This window comes from Aplidium turbinatum, chromosome 8 (assembly GCF_918807975.1).
Source record: "Aplidium turbinatum chromosome 8, kaAplTurb1.1, whole genome shotgun sequence".
Classification (NCBI taxonomy): Eukaryota; Metazoa; Chordata; class Ascidiacea; order Aplousobranchia; family Polyclinidae; genus Aplidium; species Aplidium turbinatum.
Window position 1 is genome coordinate 29,700,389 of NC_137479.1, and position 19,562 is coordinate 29,719,950.

At 37.0% G+C, this 19,562-nt stretch overlaps 2 protein-coding genes across 3 annotated transcripts; one reads left to right on the top strand and one right to left on the bottom strand.

Moving 5' to 3' along the window:
- Window positions 1-435: 435 nt before the first annotated feature.
- LOC145775138 (uncharacterized) lies at window positions 436-12,242 on the bottom strand. 2 transcript variants are annotated; one of them, XM_082586368.1, is made up of 9 exons: window positions 10,964-12,242; window positions 9,974-10,099; window positions 8,579-8,705; window positions 7,860-8,029; window positions 7,351-7,528; window positions 6,692-6,839; window positions 6,316-6,383; window positions 5,675-5,808; window positions 436-5,485 (listed from the first exon to the last, which is right to left on the bottom strand). In XM_082586368.1, the coding sequence occupies exons 1-9, from the start codon at window positions 12,110-12,112 to the stop codon at window positions 5,408-5,410; spliced, it is 2,178 nt and encodes a 725-aa protein (XP_082442494.1). In that variant the 5' UTR covers window positions 12,113-12,242; the 3' UTR covers window positions 436-5,407. The 2 variants fall into 2 exon arrangements, with proteins under 2 accessions (XP_082442494.1, XP_082442493.1); XM_082586367.1 differs by having other exon boundaries at window positions 9,974-10,102.
- Window positions 12,243-16,433: 4,191 nt separating this feature from the next.
- On the top strand, window positions 16,434-19,559 carry LOC145775147 (ras-related GTP-binding protein A-like). The gene has a single exon (XM_082586378.1). It carries the CDS (start codon window positions 16,449-16,451, stop codon window positions 17,385-17,387), a length of 939 nt encoding a protein of 312 aa, XP_082442504.1. The 5' UTR covers window positions 16,434-16,448; the 3' UTR covers window positions 17,388-19,559.
- Window positions 19,560-19,562: the final 3 nt, after the last annotated feature.

Consider the following 19,562-nt stretch of genomic DNA (forward strand, 5'->3'; position numbering starts at 1 on the left):
CAATGGTTGAAGTCAAAACGAACTTTCCAAACTGCCATGTTTTTGATCAAATTATTCGCGAAATATAAGAGTCTGGACACCAATGATTGAGTGATTGATTGAATCTTTATCCTTGGACTGGGAAAGCTTCTTGCAGAGCTTAATCCTGGCAGTTTCGCATACTTGTAGAGGCTGTGATATAGTTGTTCAATTTCACACCGTTCCAGTGATGACAATTATGTGATTGTCAACATTATTCCATACAGCGCTCTGTATCGCGCTACCCATTCGACGCATGTTTGTTTTCTGTGCAACCAAATAAACCAAACTTCTACTGATCATGAAAAAGCATCAAAATGACGAGTCAAATGGGTGCGAGAGCGTGAGCGATATTTGCGAGCAGCAAAGTCAATCGGACACGTTTCTACTAGAAGCAATCTGCAGAAACACCACACATCATTTGTAGGCGCTCTGGTTGAACCATGCGGGGAATATACAAACACACACACGCACACTATGCAAATACAGCACGAGTAATAATAATAACACAAGTGTCGGGTACGGTAGAAAAGAACATCTTGCTTTGTGATGACAAACATGGCTCATTATTTCGCCTCGAGAGCTACATAGCAGCAGTACAGAAGACAAACAATCACCATTGTGATAGCACGGCTGTGGAGTGGAAAGGAGTTTGTCCGCGGTTGGGGCTTAACAATGACAACATGTTCGCGATCACAGACAGCAAATCGGTCGCTTTTTTCATTGATTCAACGTCTGCTTTGCTGTCTGAGATCCTGGTATATAGACGAGAACTTGTAGGTTACGTAATTAAAGTGGTGAAACTCGGCTTTATTTCCCAGCCAGCAAATCTATCCCTTTTACATTGATTCAATGTGTACAGACGGTAAATCAATGCAAACAAAGAACAGGCTTGCTGGCTGAACCAGATATTTTTAGTAATGCTTCAAGGATCAACTTGGTTGAGATTTGTGCAAAAATCTTTAAATCATAAAGCACCGCAAAGTCGATTACAAAAAGAAAGAACATGAATTTCCACATAAATAACACTTCAACCAACCGTGCAAAAGTTTTATGGAGCACAGGAAATTATCACCACATAGTTTGAATACATGTGAGTGGTTCAAATCGAAATGAAGGATTGGATTCGTGCGCGTCGGTTCTCTAGCAACAGCGTCAGGTTAACAAGAAGTGCAACTCGAAGCAAGCGAACAACGTTACAGTGACAAGCATGCTACATTGCTTCAAGCTGATTGTTGCAGTCATTCTTTTGAAGGTCGTAAGTGCGTACCGAGTTTCGGATACACTCGTAATTGTAATGAAATTTTTTGTAACAAAATTTAAGGATTTCCATTTAAACTTCTGCTGTGGATCCGCTGTGAGCGCAAGCACAACTGATGGGCCAATCAAGTGGCAACCCGTTTGTTGTTGAACGCACAATTGCGTGATTTTTGGGACTATCCAAATGCCATATGAAGCCCATGGGGGTCGGGGCTGTCGAAGAGCAAGAAATGACGTCATACAATGGAACAGGCCTTCCGCAAGGTTAGATACAAACAGCAAGCAACTACCAGTGAACGACAATAACGATGGTTATGGCTTCAAACAAATCAAGCAACATTCTACAATGCATTGAGGGGGATGCAGATCCAGTCTTGCAGTGGCCGTCAGTTTACTTTTTGTACCCAGTTTCGACACACTTCTTTATTCTGATTGGATACAATAGTTTCCTGTGCAACTTGGAAGTTACGATGTGTTATTGAAACTTTTTTTTTGGAATTGAATCCAAAAATAAAATACAGAATGGTTTGATATGGAGTGTTAAGAAAAAATATGAAGATTACTGAAACATTCTTACTTGCAATGCCACAAAACAACGTGGTGTTTATAAAGATCGCTGCACGGGCTAATTGCTATTCTGCCCACAAAACAATATTTGATTACACAGCGCTTCTGTTCATCAGCCAATCAGCGTGTCCTGTACCGAATTCGGGTACAAAAAGCAAAACTGACAATATATGTTTTGAATTTTTATAGAACCAATAGTTAAAAATTTTGTGCCAATACAAACACACAACAGAACTTGCTCCTAAACTATGGAAGTTTGTATATGAGAACGTGCTTCGCTATGGTTATCAAAAATCAACGTAAAAGAGAGGGAAAGTAACAACAGGACGCCACAACACGAGCTACGTGGGTCACTCAGGTCAGTCATCCGATTCATGACTCCACAATCAACCGATTGCGTTTTACAAAACCACTAAAAGGTCAAAAATTCGTGCGGCAAGTTTGTTTGTTTAACTCCACGCTTTACAAAAGCCAAATTACAAATCAGTATGCCAGACCTCATCAGTGCACACTTTCAGATCTCGTTAATTTTGCCCGTATTTGTATGCAAAGTTTAAAAGATTGCAAAATCGCCACTTTACATAGTTCGTACTTCGCTACACGTTTAGTTTACGTTTACAACGACAATTTCTGCCAACTGAAAAGCAAGGTTCTTTCGAAAAAAAAGTTTAGAAATGTAAAAACAAAATGTATGTCAGGAATTTCTTAACTGGGCAGTAAAAATGTGATAATTATTTTTAAAGACTGCAACAGAACAAGTTGAGCATCTTGTCACTGTGCGAGCACCTCACGCCCAAACAGTAAATCAGTCCTTTTCTACATCGATTCAACGTCTGCAGACGTTAAATCAATGTAAAAAAGACTGATTTACTGACTGGGCACAAATCATCGGTCACAGCGTTAAGTCCATTTCCATCTCACAATAAATAACCTGGCGAACAAGTACAGTATGAACCAACACAGTTGAACAGCATAAAATATCGACTGAAATAAATTACAGCTTCCTTTAGTTTAAGGTTGTGCTGACCTTGCTTGAGATTCGGAATTAAATAAGAATCGGTGAATTGAAAAGGATTTGGGCAGGGCGGTAGAACGTGTCCTACATGATGATTTCACAAACTTTCTTGACACAGTGAATGACAGAAAACCACAATTTACAATTTTTACGTTGCAATGTCCAGGGGTGGGTTGAAAAATGCAATTTCTTCAAATACAATAAGACTGAATTGATGCAACAAGGTAATAAATTTGTCCAAACAGAATAAAGAACAGAACTTACAAGGTTTTGGGTCTAGCATATAAAAACACGTCTTTTTTACACTTTTCTACAGTGATGAAAGTTTCAATTTCCACGTTTGATTGTGGGGAGCAGGTTTGACTAGAAAAGTTGTGTCTTTAAAATGTTCATTCAAGTACTTTTCAAAAGCGACCCGTTTATGCAAAACTAAAATAGCGAATGCTTTGTGATGTACGGTAGCTGATGTTTATCAAACGCAAAAATACACTTTTAAAAAAGGCAAGTTTTCACAACCACGCTACAGCAAATGGCAACACTAATTTGTTGTACGTCAGAGCCACTTTGACAGATCAGAAATGATGTCACAGAGACGAGCTACCAATACCTCGCTGGTGGCAAGGTCATGCTAGCGTGGCATGCTTGTTCTTTGATTAATCAAAATGACTGGGAAGCATGTGGGGTGTGTGGCCGTTCTACAACTGCAAGGAGACGAAATCTTACAACAAAGCAAAAACAAGTACATACGTAATAGTTTCTACAGCCCGATGCAAAGTCAAAACAAATTGCGTGGATTCAACGTAGATTGATGTCCATCAAGCATTAACTGATTTAAGAAGACCCTAGACAACAAAATCCGCCATATTAAAATGATTTTATTTCTGCAGACATTGCAATCAATGCAATTTAATCATTGCATCAATGCAAAGATCACAGATTTTACTGTAGGGAAACGGTCACGTGAAATTATGAGAAGTCAAACGACAGGTCCACACAAAAGCTGAGAGACGTGTTTTACAAAAAGTAGCCCGGATGAGGTAACTTGATGGTGCAACAAATTACCTAGAGAGCAAATCAATTGTTTTTCACATTGAATCAATGTAAAAACGGTTAATTTGGTGTCTGGGTTACCATCATAGGCTGCGAACAGCTGCTGATATCAATTAAAATAGACAGCAATATCTTTCATATTTCAAGTATGTACTTCCTGAATCGATGCAAAAGTGAGTCTATTAAAAGGCAAGTGCTTAGCGGTCATGCCTCAAAGGAGCTGGAGGTTTCCTTATTTTGTAATAAAAGTTAGAAAGTAAATGCTCCACGATAAGCCAACTATTAGGTCTCATGCCAAGCATTCAATTAACATACTTCGACTTTTCTGAATAGGTGAAAAAGGCCTGGTCGACACCCGTGATGCCACTCTGGTTACAAGCACATTGAAAAGTTTGGTTATAACATGAGGAAGTGAACTAAATGGGGACTTTCGCTTGAACGCGATCATGTCGTGAAGATCTACAACCGCGCCAAGGACGGACACGTATTAATCCCGCTAAAGTTTTGCCAAATTTTCCGTTCATTGGCGAGTTGCTACCCAGATAGCACAACCTATCCTTTTCATATTGATTCAACGTCTGCTAACCTTAAATCAATCTTAAAGGACTGGAATTGCTAGCTGCATATACCGCATTTTATTTTCGTTCCACAAATAGCGATGACGTATACTAAGCTAAACGTTATGTAATTCAAAAGTAAAAAAAAGTCAGACGAGGGCAAAATATATATGAAGTTGGTCGCTTGAAACATTGCGCAAGATTTCCATAGTTTCGTACGGACACAGAATTAGCTTAAAGCTAATTGAAAGTATTTACCAAAATGTTACACCTCTGAATTCCACATGTTTAGCACTGACGCTATTAGAGCATATCCCAAGGTAGCAAACCAGTCTTCTTATATTGATTTGAGGTCTGCAAACGTTGAGTCCATGTAAAAAGATAAATTTTGCTCTATATCCGTCGAAAACGGGGTGAATTTTGGCTGCAAACATAACAAGCGATAAGTTCTACAAGTCACGTAAGTAAAACACGTCTGGACGGGCATAAACAAACACAAGAATTATCTACCTACAACAACAATTGGGAAAAGCAAAATCACGACATTCTTCTGTTATCTATGCTGCATAGGGAAGTCTTGCCAACTCAAAACGGCCAGATATTTTCGCATTTCGTTTTTAAAACAGCAACTCTCACACTCCCTTCCCCCCTTCAGCACAACATCGGGCGTAGAGTGCAACTGATAGGATGGCTTGTCGTCGTTCTGGCTCACAGAAACACGTCCTTTTTACATTGATTTAACGTTAGTAAGCGCAACATCAATGTAAACAGAACTTATTTTGTTAGCTGACCCAGACGACACGTTCAACATATTTGTAGAATTGGAGGCGAATATTTGTGTTGGAAATGAACCTATGTTTCAGTCACGCTTTGAAGTACGTAAAATCTACACTGGTGGACGTTGATTGAACACATATACGACGATATCCGACTGAGAGGGTTAGCTCGATTGATAAGGGGCTGGCTCCACCCACGTGGCGAGACCTTTGGTGGCCATTTCTTGGTTGATCAGAATCACCTGAAAACATATTTTTTATTAATCCAGTGACTAACCTGACCGTGATTTCTTGGTCTCGATGCTTCCTCGTTCACAAAATCAGACAATTATTCAGCTGAGCAATCGCGATGGAGGTTTTCTATTGTTAAGCATTGCATTGCTAAACAGTTTCTCTCACACCAAAATCAACAAACAGCAGGCTCCACCCACCTTGTCATTGAGACACTTGAAGAGGTGAATCTTTGCATGGCCGTCAACGCGGTAACCGGTTACTTTCGCTTGGAAGCGCCCTTCCTTCAGCATATCCGCTATCTTTGTCACTGTTTCCTCACAGAAGCGATTGTCTGGCAACAATTACATACTGTTATAAATCGATCAAATGTGGTGCGTAATTAATTGTTACAAGACAACATGCTTTTTCCAAATGAGGTACGCGACACATGAAAACCAAAAGTCACTGAGTAGTAAGCACATAATATGGCAGCTTTTACTAATCAACCAATCAGGAGTCAGTTGGCGACTGAAGTGTGAATTTACTTCAATTAAATCGAAAGTATTTAGAACAGCTGCAGTGCTCACAGCTAATATACCTTGTAACGTATTTGTCTTTTTTCGCTGCACTGTCGTCTTTTACAAAACAAGTGTTCATGAAAATGGCAAATTCGATCCAGCAAACAGTGTAGTTATTTTCACAGGCGTACATTTCCAAAAGTCTATCTTATCATCAAATAAATGATTCACTGCTTTTAGCCCAACTCCAATCACACAAATATTATTTAAGCAAAAACCAGCAGCCACAAGCATGCGCCATGCCATCGCATGAGCATGATCACGTCAAATGATCAACCTACTTTCTGGGGGAGCAATGTTGTCCAGGTAGCATTCCACAGCTTGGAATGGAAGATTAACGAAATCGGCTCTGGAACGAAACGGTGGAAAATTATCTAAGCGTGTTTGAGTAACCGACACGAAAAAATAAAAACTGCTGTTAACCAGACAATGACCGGGACTGCGGAGTTACTGTTGCTTAACATATTTCAGTACACCAATGGAGGACGGAGGTAGGCTTGTTACGTGTAAATTAATGTTATTATATAAAATGTCTTTTAAAAATGTATGAAGAGAAAAGTCAGCACTTTTAAGTATGCAAGAATCTTTATAAGTCCAACTGAAAAAGTAGAAGTGCAGTTATTAGTCACCACAGATTGACATAAACAAGCATCGTACCTGATTTGTTTGATGCTTTTTCCAGGCATGGTTGCATAGCCACCATAGTCCATGAACTTAATTAAAATTTCCTCGGAGTCTTCAAAACACTGGATAATCTGGGACCGGTACCACATGCCTTGTTGGGGTGCCGCACAGATCAGACCAACTGAACAAAAAATATTCAACAGCATGAATTGAATATGCAAACATTATAGCAATAAACCACCAATATTGATAACTGGGAGTAAAACATTATTAGATGAAAATTCGAATAAGCTATAAAGTTTGCTTAGAAGAAGCTTGCTCAGAAGATTGTCATAGTTCAAACCTGCAGTACTTTTTGTCTGACTCTCAGACAGTCAGAGTCAGACGAAAAGAACTGCAGCTTCAAGGTATGAAAAGCCTTCTCGCCATATTCTATTAGACTTCAATTTGCCACGTTCCGACCACATCGACTATCACCATTAGAAAATTATGGGCGATTTAAAACGTTTAAATATAGAAAATATGAATAAATTTTGTGGGTCGATGCAAAACAGCTCATGCTTTCACAAAACAGTTTACAGCAACCTGAATGTAAACAAGAGAAAATGTAAATAAGGTGAGCAACTGAGCACGAAAGCACTGCTGAAGCAGATTATTACCGGCGTTGTTGTAACAAGCTAATGATCACCAACCTTGTACTGGGTTAGGGAGGGATGGAGTGGTCGGTTCGGCATAGCACAGCGACATGGCTCGCTCTAGCGCCTCCAGACCAGGATAGCTTGGATGAGTGTACTGCTGCAAAAACACACAATCGACAGCGGCAATGGCTGACACTGTCACTTCCACTGGGATACCTTCAGGGAGGCGCAACTAAACATTCAAATCAAAAGTTAAGACAAGATTGATTATTTTTAATTGTATTATTCATTGAAATCTTTATCGGACAATATTGTTGCTTTCTTACGTCATTAAAGTAAGGAAAAGTTCAGGCCTCACTATACAATACAATATACACATATATGGTAGCAAGAAAGTCTACAGCCAAAAGAAGAACAAAAACTGTATATAATATACTTTATGTTTACATTTATCGTAACATTGTTTTGTCCAAAGCAGATGCGTCAAAAGGTTTGATGAGACAGCGAGTGTACACTACAATTTGATTACTAACAGTTATCTTGCAATTAATAAAAAAGCCAACCTGTGATATATTGGGAACAGGATACATTGGAGGTGGTGTGCTGGCTGGCGATATAAGTGAAGAGTTTGGGGATGGAACACTGATATTTGCCGGGTCAAACGTAGACAACGTGATATCGTTGAACCTTCTTTTGATTCTGCTCACGCAACTCTCCACTTCCGACTGAGTGCCTAACAAATAGATTATTACCAATAACTCCATAGCAACAGCAAATTGTTGCTTCACTTCAGAGCTATGGAGTTGGGAGAAAAAAAGTTCGACTCTGACTCCTCGGTATTTAACTGGCCGACTCCGACTTCAGTGCTGCCAAATTTTTTTAAGTTTTGTGTTTTTTTATCTTTTCAAAATTTAATTTCACTTTAAGTTGTGATTGAAATTGAAATGGCAACTTTCATAAAAACTAACAAGAACAAACACTTCTTTTTTTGTAGTGAAGTTGTAGAGCTCAATACAGAGAACAAGAAACAACGTTTTAAAAAAAGATTGTTTCAAACAAAATTTTTATTGTTTACTGTTTTGTATGTATCAAGGCTTTTTTATAACGACTCCAACTGTGGAGTCGCCAAAATCCTTCCGACTCCACGACCTCCTCCACAACTCAGCTTTTTCACACGAGTGTTTTTCAAACATTTTTTCTGCACTATTGCCGTAAATGAATTAGCAAAAGCCCTATTTGACACAAAAAATGTCAAACTTAAGAAAGTCTAAATTTTTCTTACCACAGATTTGTAGGACTTGTATGTCATCACGATACTGAGCGGCATGTACAAATACATCGGCTCCTGAATCTTGTTTGAGTTGTTTGATATTTCTGCCTTGTTTGCCAATGAGCAAGCCCACTCTTTCCTAACGGTAAAAAGAAACTTGTAAAGTGATTTATCTATTTATCCAATGTGCAAAAAAATGCATTGTTTGGAAATAAATACCGCAAGAGCACAAAAAATAAAAATTTATTTTCAATCAAAAAATATAGTAAATTCTGTTTTTCACTGAAATAAATAAAACAAATCATTTCAGTTTTCCATCTTTTAAACAAGCTAGCAGAAGGAGGAACGTGACATTAAGGTGCAGACACCCTCACTTGGTACCCGACGTTTGGACACTATTCTAACTTCTGAGGAAATTGTGTTTTGTTGGAAGCATGATGATTGTGACAGGAGTAAGTTGTTTTATTAATAAACAGGTAACGATCATGCGTTACAGGTTGGCCTAATAACAGTGTGTAACTGTGTATGTTCACAAACTGTTGTTATACTTATAGACTTTTTGTTATTCTTCACCATGGTAGGTTAGACAATGCTATTCACACAAAAGTTTGTACTAATAAAATTCATATAAAAAGTTAAAGTTTGTACTAATAAAATTCATATAAAAAGTTCAAGCAGCTAAAACAAAACAATTTTGAGTTGCATTGCATAAAATACAAGTTGCATAAACAAGTTGTAATAAACAAAAAAGTTAATATCAATTTAAGGTCTCAAGTGGAAATTGTGACTTAGTAATCAAGGAGACTGTTATATAATTTGACTAGAATCGTTATCTTGGTCAATGAACAACTCAGTAAAGTTAATGGTCTTTGCTCTGCTTCTGAATACTTCTTCTGTTTTGCTGGCAATGCGTAGCCAGTATTCATTTGTTAAGAGTCCAAGTTGCATGTTTGCTGAATGAACTTATTAGGCCTATCTGATACACGTATGTATATATGATAAGTGGCATTAATGCAATACCACAAAAGAGTGCTCAATGCTAAGCAAACCGAATTTAAGTAAACTGAATCACTATTATCACACAAACCTTTACAGCCTGCTTCACCGTATATTGATAAAATATTGTCCATGTCATAGCAACCATCATAAACCCAATAAAATACACTTTACTCGAACTGATGCCACAGAGAGAGCACCTACGCTTAAGTGACTGTAACCAAACACCATGGAATGGTTACTGTCACTATAGCACAAGCATGGAAACTGGGAGAGCAGGTAAATTTATAAAGATTTTTGCCAAACTGAGTTTCATGATTCCCTGCTGACAATAACAACTAATGCACTAGATTCATGTTTATTGTTTAAATAGTGATCAAGGTAAAATATCCATAAACATCAAACACTTACAGATGGAAACTCTACATAAACTTGTAAAGTCTCATCCAGACCATTATCAAGGATCTCAAGTTTTGGCAAAGAATTCGGTCGCTTTCTGGGTGCTTTTTCTTCTTTGCATGCTTCACTTAATGATTTCTTCTGATCAAAAAACATACAATAGTTACTGATGGTGAAAAAGCGTGATATAAATCAAAAGTAGGATAATGATATAATGATGATATGAAACAAATGAAGCATCTTATAAATTTTTAAGTCACTTCCTCTATTTTTCAAGACTTCCCCAATCCCCACCTATAGCAATTACACAGACATATTTTTAATAAAGTGTGAAAAAGTGTACATTATGTTTCAATTAAAAACTCACTTCCATTGCACAAGTTTTCACTTGGATATCTACAGCACTGGCACATTTCCAAAATACTTGATTTCCTTCAATATTGCAAGGCGATGCAAGCATATTACAAATTAAGGATGTGCCGATTAATCGGAATCGGCAGGTATCGGCAATTTTTTGAGAATTGGCATCGAAAAAAATTGCCGATTCTTTATCAAAGTTTCCGAATCAAAAGTAGCACGAGCGTGTGGAAATACCGATCAAAGAACGGCTTCTTTGAACAATCACATCAGCGTCAACGAGCATTCGGAGAGCGGTAGTCTAAATTATGACAATTGTCCGCCATTTTGTAAACTCTTGTTTAGTAGGCACCAGATCGAAATACTTTCTTTCTTTGAAATGATGAAAAACGTTCGAGAAAATCACACCAGATAAAATATAAAACTTGAATGATTACACAACGGTTAAAAGTTAAAGGAGAAATGGATTATTACGTAATAGTTATTATTTTAGTGCCGCTTGCAGTATGCGAGGCGCTAAAAGCAAGAAGAAAAACTGCATTAAACATTAAGCACACTGCATTAAGCTAGGTTAATTTTGCACTCTGTGAGCGATGGCGATTTTTCTCTTTTCACTATTTATCAATATGGGATTGGGAACCATACCTCTTGTGTTTTGATGTCCTTGCTCCACCCATTCATCTCAGAATGATTCACATCAGCACCTTCCTGAGAAAGCTCATTGTTTGTAACAAATCCGTTAGAACAAGTTATAACTTTTGGAAAACTTTCACCATTTGCAAAACATTTTGTTGTTTGTTCTAGTAAATTATTGTTGTTATTTGCATTGACGTCAGAATCGACACCCATGCTTTCAGAAGAACTTTCAATGCTTTGTTGATCGCTAATTGAAGCGCTGTCTGGAATATTTCCTAAATGATTTTTGAGGTTCTTTATGTCAACGGAAGTTTTTGTATCAAATGCAGTAGATGAAGATTCCTCAGCTGTAACTTGTATTTCACTGTCATCTTGAACTTGCTGAGTTAAAACTTTAGAGCCCTCCTCTTCTTTGGTGTCCAGGCTAGCATCCAAGTTTGTTTCTATCTTGTTTTTTGATAAGGAATCAGATAATTGAGATATCATATCAGTCGGCACTTCATCATGTTGAATAGCAGATTCAGTTTCTGATGCAAAAACATGACTTGAAAGCGAGGAGTTATTGTCAAGAATGGCACTTCTTTCAATGTTTTCATCCACTGGGTGCAAACTTGTGGACAGGTCAGATTCAATACCTGCATTTTGAAAACACTCTTCTGAAGAGTTATTGAGCACAACATTTAACACTTTTTCTAATTGTACTGAATCGCCTGAGTTTTTATCACACTTGGCAACAAGGGTTTGAGTAGTTGTCCCACTTGTTTCACCTATATTAATTGCAGTGCTTTCTACTTGTAAAGGAGGTACCGGTATATTGACAGTGCGTAAGTTTTCTTCTGTCAGTAAATGTGAACTACTCTTAGAAAACTCCAATTCTGTATCATTAATACTTAAGGGTCTTTCATCCAAAGCATCTAATAAACTGCTTGATGTAGCTCCCACTTCTTCATCTGATTGTTCATTTTCAGATCGCATTAAATTGTTATCACTTGTAACATCATCAGTTTGGTTGTCATCTACCATCCCAACAGACAATGAACCTCTTCTTGAGGTGGGTTTACTAGAAGTTGCTCTTTTGTATACAAGCCAACATACCAGCACAGCAACTGGAATAGTTGTGGCTGTTAACAATATTTGAGACTGATTCCATTGACGCATGTTGATGTCAACTTACTTGATTGCAAACACTTAACTAAAACAATGTTCAAAAAAAAAATACTTGAAATGGAAAATAAATGTACTTCCAAATCCAGGTCCAAAATGTTTTTTAAATTACATACTTCTGTGCATAAACCACTAAAAAAAACAATATAAATTATATAAAGCCTGAAGTCACATTCAGTTTGAGAGTCTTTTATCGAAGCTTAAAATAGGAAACATTGGTGAAGTGCTCCAATTAATTAGAATGAGATGAAGGCACCTTGAGCGCAGCACTAGCTGGGTCATGATGAATTAGCCTTTTGGGTGAAGAACCCTAAACATAAACTCAGCTAACTAAATGTATGCAATGTGTGGAGAATAAGACTTTGCTCTTGACAAACAGGCCACACCCTCAACCTGAAAAGTAATTCATGATCAAAAGTGTTTGATGATGTGGTTTGATATGTCAAACATTATTTTTCCTCATTGATTTAGCAGTAAAATAAATAAATAAAGCAAAAATGATATATATACGACGATAATATATATTATACCGGTATATATTGACAAGAAGCTATTGACATTAAAATTATAGCTAGCCCTTTTGTTTGAGCATGAAAGTATTTGCATACACCTAAATGGTGCAATTATAAATGACTAGTAAGTGCAGGTTATGCCAAATTGATTAACATTTGCTTTGAGTGGTTTGCAAACCTGCCTGAACATAAATTTGCCTAGCTATTTAAAGTAAACTCAAGTGGTGATGTTACGGTATATTTCACAAAACCTTTCCAAGTCAACAACTTTGTTTAATAGCAAAGCATTAAACAATATTGAATACAATAAGAACCAGTACCGGTAACGCGCAGCAGCTTCTCAGCTTTGTGAATTTACCTACGTGTTCCACAATTGAAGAGTATGTCAAAAGTACAACCAGAAAAAACACTGTCGGCTAGTTTGCCTCAAATGTTTGAACTTTACATAAAAAACTACTCACTTATTTAGCAATTTCGTTTTAGTCTGCTAAGTCAAACATGGCTATAGGCAAGCCAATAGTAATGTCAGTATTTCCAGAACACCTTGCTGTTACTACACAAGGTAGGCTACTAACTATCCTATTTTGCGATTACAAAACATATCAGCCTATGTTTTCATGAAATCCATATGACAAATAGATTTATTCCCTTTTCAAAATATAATCACAAAACATAATTATAAAGATTTCCTTCTCATTTGCTAAGCTTTAAATTTCCAGGTACGCTAGACTCGCGAAGGTCATTCGGAGAACACCATGTGCGCAATCGCTTAAACTTGCTCATTACAAAATCGAAAACGCAACCGACCAAAACGGAATAAGCCGAATGCTTCCCTGGTGGCGACAACCAGAATCCAATTGGACTTCAAGCAAAGCTCAAAGCTCCTCAGTTCATTCAGCAAAAGTTTCATATGTTGTATGATTGATTGATTATAAATTTTGTATGACTGGTGTAAATCCAGACTAAAATTTGTAAAATTGATTATCAGTTAAAATCCATAGGTGATCCATAGGTGATGTTTTACTTTAGCTTTTTACTGCAAGTTCCAAATTTCCGTCTATAATGTTGTTCTCTATAATTCGGGAAAAAAAACTAAGATATAACAGTTGCCAGAATCAAAACTCTGCAAAGTGTTGTTTGCACCTTGTTCATTCGGTACCTACGGTACCAACGAGACACTTATCACCTATCTCGGTGACAACGGCTTATTTCATCTTTCCGATGTACCCAAGAAACGTTTTGCACATCAGATTTAGTTTACATGAAATGGTTACCAAAGAAGAAACAAAAACAAGAAAAAATAAATAAACAGTCCAATGAAAGGTTTACAATGTAATTTAGGCTTTCGTACCGGTACATAATTCAGTATCATTCTTAGGTAAGTTTATCTGCTGGCAGTTAGCAAGTTATAAGTCTTTAGGCCACTACGGTAGCCTACTTGAAAAATGCTCTGATTTGACTACATTTGAAACTTAAATAATGTTTATCACAGAAATGCAGAGCAAAACATGAAGGTGAAGTTTTATAGATTAATGTGTTGAAACCGTGGCAAATTTTTAACTGATTTCATTCTCAAGCACGTTATAACGTTCGATTTTTATCGCCTCTATCTTTTCTCGACTTTTGTTGTTTGGCAAATATATTATTTTCGTTGTAATGATCAGAAACAAAAACAAATTAAACTGAGCTGATATAGCCTCAGTGTAATTTTACATGGAAAAAACAATAATCAGGTGGGCATACTTTCCCAGACAACAAATCAGTCGTTTTTTTTTCATTTCTTCAACGTCTGCAGTTGTTGAAGCAATGCAAAAACCGGTTGCTTTCTGTCTGGGTTAGAGCAAAGTTATAAGGTAACTTCCACATTGCCAACAGCCTGCCTTTTAAAGAGAATTTTTTGAAGTTTTCAAAAAAAACTACAAAAACCAAACTTTGACATTCACCCAATAACTTATGACACGCTGATCAAATGTGCTAGTTCGTCAATCGTTTATCTGCAGCCTTTGTCGCAGCAACAAACTCTTCGCCTCTTCAAACCAAGTGATTTTAAATAATTCAAATTTTACTTGAGTATTTTATCTTCTTTATTTGCATTCAAAAATTGCCATTACTTTGTAATTTGTTTTTTAATGTTTTGTTCATTTGTACATATTTTGTTGCTTATTTTATTCCTTCGGTCAACCGTTTAACTTTAAAGTCAACTGAAAGTGCAGGTGGGCTGAGATATAAAATAGATCCTTTCTGAAAAATAAATAAGAAATTAATCGGTTGCTGACCCAGCCTGACCATGACCAAGGCGAACCTTGTCTGGTTTTGTGGTTTAATTCTTTTCGACACTCGACAGTGTTGCATAATTGCATTCAATGCACTGAGCTTTCGCATTTTGCTTGCGTAGGAAAAGCGTAAATGTGTAATCTGTTTTGCAAGCCTGCCTTTTATTTGAAAATATAATTTTTACAAGTTGAGTCTAATTCACCTGGTAAAGTTGAGTCTAATTTCACCTGGTTGATTTTGTTTCTCGGCAGCCGATTGTAGCAAGAATTAATAGCGATAGACACTGTGTTTCGCCCATGAGGCTGGGTTCGTTCGTCAGTATCGTACCGTGTTCTTGCCACAAGGGTACTAGTGAGTGCTCAGCCTTATGCTGATAGCCAGGAAAAATGCCCCAAAAGGTTCCTCTCTCTCACAATGAATTGATTTTGTTGCACGTGACCCAAATACACATCTGTAACTAACAGTTGCATAGTGTTAACAAGGGAGTCCAGGAGTAGCCTACTTTTTGGCTCTGGTCTAGGGCGACTTTAAGTTTAAAAACCCAGATCTTTTCAAGGGAGTCAGAAATTTGAAAAAAGAATGTTTTTTAAATAGGCTAGTGCATACACATCAAGTTGAGTATTAAGAAAAAACTCGAATGATTTTACGCTACTAGCTTTTCCCCAGTTTAGTTGTCTCTCAAGATGTGTCTTGTTTTTGGTACCTATGAATGTCAAAGGTGAGTCTCATACTTGATCCAAGCATCAGGATATAAGAATATACGGTACCTAAGGTACTCTGAAAATTGAATGAGGCTGTTCAGTGTTCACTAGGCATTTAGTTAAATAACATGATGCGTTATACTGGTGCAAATTATCTTTATACATGTTGTGATAGTTCAGCTTAATTTGCACCAATAGAACGCATCATGTTATTTATATAAGGTTCTCATTGTACAAAGCCATCGGCACTAACAAGAGTAAGGTGTAACTTCTTTGATAGAGTATAGTGTTGGGCTGTTGGCTTGTGCACTCAGTGCAGAAAACAATGCAATTATTTTAGATTTGGGGCTTTGTCTGTTATATAGTTCAACACTCCTAAGCTAATGATGACATGCCTTGCTACAGCACCATCTATACAAATTATGGATACGGATGTGATAGGATACCCCAATTGGGTCACAAATTGCTATTCACAGTTTTCCACCAGCTGTGTTATGAAATCAAAAAACTTCAAAACGATGTTAACCATATTTGTAAGATAATTGGATAATGACTGTGTGTAAACAAGCCTGGGATATTGATTTACAAGTGGCTGCACTTATGATGTCATAATGATAATATTATGTTGTTGAAGGTTGGTGCATATTGTGGTATGAATTCAATCCATTCAGTAAATGTCATATCAATCCATGCAGCATATTTGTTGTGTATTTCACTTGTCTTTTTGTTAATAACATTGCTATAACAGTGATACATATTTTTTAGGCTTGGATTAAACAATTTACAAAGTTTTAGAGTACACAAATTTTATAAATTTATAAGTTGTTTATTCAAATTATTGCAATGAAGAAAAAAGTTTTGTTGATGGGAAAGTCTGGTTCTGGCAAAACTAGCATGAGGTCCATCATCTTTGCCAACTACATCGCCAGGGACACCCACAGACTTGGAGCTACCATTGACGTTGAACATGCTCATGTTCGATTTCTTGGAAATCTTGTGCTGAATTTGTGGGATTGTGGAGGCCAGGAGGCTTTTATGGAGAACTATTTTGCCAGTCAACGTGATAATATATTTCGTAATGTTGAAGTTTTGATTTATGTGTTTGATGTTGAGAGTCGTGAGCTGGAGCGGGATATGCATTATTATCAAACCTGTCTGGAAGCAATTCTGCAAAATTCTCCCAGTGCTAAAATATTTTGTCTCATCCATAAAATGGATCTCGTGCAAGAAGATCAACGAGATGTTATTTTCAGAGGTCGAGAAGATGATCTCTTGCGTCTTTCCAAACCATTGTCATGTGTTTGTTTCAAGACTTCAATTTGGGATGAGACTTTATACAAAGCCTGGTCAAGCATTATGTACCAACTGATACCTAATGTGAGAGAGTTGGAATCAAATTTAGCAAGATTTGCTGAGATCATTAATGCTGATGAAGTTCTGCTCTTTGAAAAAGCAACATTCTTGGTAATCTCTCATAATGAAAGGCGGGAGCACAAAGATATTCATCGATTTGAGAAGATCAGCAATATCATAAAACAGTTTAAGCTCAGTTGTAGTAAAGTAGCAGCATCATTTCAAAGCATGGAGGTTCGAAACAAACATTTTGCTGCTTTTGTTGACATATTTACCTCCAACACATACGTCATGGTAATCATGTCTGACACAACCATACCCTCTGAGCTCACTTTAATCAATATTCGAAATGCAAGAAAGCATTTTGAACAGCTTGAAAAAGTGGACAAAGGTCGTTCCCATACTGGGCGGCAATGGAAAAACATGTAAAGATTAAGCAAAACATTTGTAATGAAACCTGCAATTTTTTCAAAGCTGTATCTTAGTGTTATTGATTAAGCATTTATAAGGTAACTTTGATTTGTTCATTTTGATTAAAAGTATTTCTGTTTCAATGAATGTATGCATTGCAATTAGTATAATATTATTTCAATAAAACAAGGCAGCTTGACTACTATCACCATCTGGTCATTGCCCCATGCACCCGCCATCTCTATATGCCAGTACAAAGTATTGTGATGCTTTGAACGTTTTTTACAAATGCAATATTTGAAAAGCTGTTTTTTGTGCTTCCATTTTAGTAGTTGATTGCAGTTTATGTGAACTTGTATATTATGGTATATGTTACATAGTATATGACTTTGTTATTCCCATAATCAGGATGCCCTTAGTTTTGGAATAATAGGCAGCTATAGAAGTCGTTTACAAATTCAACATTGGAATTTCCCAAAGTGTAGACAAAACTCTTCATCTGGCAACATTGGATGTCCAATTGTCCATATTATTAAGTAATAATATGCCATTATTTGTATATACACAATGAACAACAGTTTGCCTGCATATGATTCTCAAGTAGTTGCATTGAATGGTGACTTGACCTGTACAAGGCATTATGATGTGGTCTGAATAACGCAGTTCATTTTCCACCGTACCTGAACATACTTGTACCAGACCGTAATGACGCGAGAGTAGATGATTTCTTGTGTCTGTTGTTCTTCTTCGTTTGAACCTTGTTCTTCGCCACTTCAAGGGTCGAGGGGCTCTGCCTTTTACCACCCTTGGGCAGTGGCTGCGACGCGGTCTAGATGTTTGGGCAGGTGTCGAGCAGCCATTGAATTGATTCGTCATCCAATTTACGCAGACCACGCACACCATTTGGCGCATGGTAGATGGCGCAGTTACAGATGGTGTGGTCTACGGTTTGTTCCTCCATGCCACACTCACAGATGTCTGTTGTTGATCTTTTACAATCATGAAATCTTAAACAACTAATGGTAAGACCAAAGCCTGAAGGCATCAATCCGTTTCTTCATTGACTGTGATATTAAATTAATCATTTATGTACAGTTATACAGTATGTATTTTTTATGTGATCTTCATGTTTAATCTTTATGACTTATAGACATTAATGTTTTGTTAATGCAATCAGGCATGCATTTTGTTATACGCCAAGGCGTTTTTTACTAATTTTCCAAGAGAAAAATACATTTCTGTTTTTACTTGTCGCAAGAGTGTAACTGATACCCTGTGTTGTTCATTAAGTTGTAGAGTACAAGATTAACTGCAGGAAACCAAACTGTTATAAATTTTATTAAGACTTTAGTCACATGATCAGTCACATGTTTACAGAAGTGAAAAATAATTATTAGCACTTATTTGATAAGAGTTCGAGATTAAATTTTGTTATCCTAGTTATGTAAGCGACACTTTCTAACCACGCAAAGCAACCAGCATCTTCGCATTACATAAGCTCAAGAAGTAATCGAGTCTCTTGCCATTTGGACCACATCATAAAGCCTTGTTCTGTGACTTGACTTTGATTTTATTATGTGAAATTTGATACGTTGCTTTTACCGGTTTGGATGTTTTACGTGATTGGTCATATTAACCATGATTGTATTAACCGGATTCTACTGCGATAACATTCCTGTGACACATAAATGTAAAATGTTTTTGGAGCTTTTTGTGATTCTCCATTAAAATACAGTACTACCCATATAGTGGCATTAAAATGCTATCTGTTATGGGTTGTTTCTTGACTTTTACCATTGTTGCATTATAACTATATGCATTGTTTTGTTGTTTAACTGCTTCTTTTCTTGATTGTCACTGTTCTGATTATTTGCGGAATGGCCCGTTTCGGTGAGTCCGATTCGGTGAGTTTGATTCGGAGAGACCGATCCCTATTTGATGATTTTTTCAATTTTTTTTTTATATTATTGGGTACCGTAGCCTAATCATCATTGCCGTTTTAGGGTTAGGGGTTAGGAGTTAGAAGTTAGGAACTCACCGAATCAGACTCACCGAATCGGACTCACCGAATAGTAGCAGACCCGATTATTTGGGACTCCCATGTTCACACTTCACAGCAATTTTCATTGTAGTGTTATCATTTCGTTCGAACCAATCAATTCTTTTAAACATTCGTATATTAAATTACAGGTT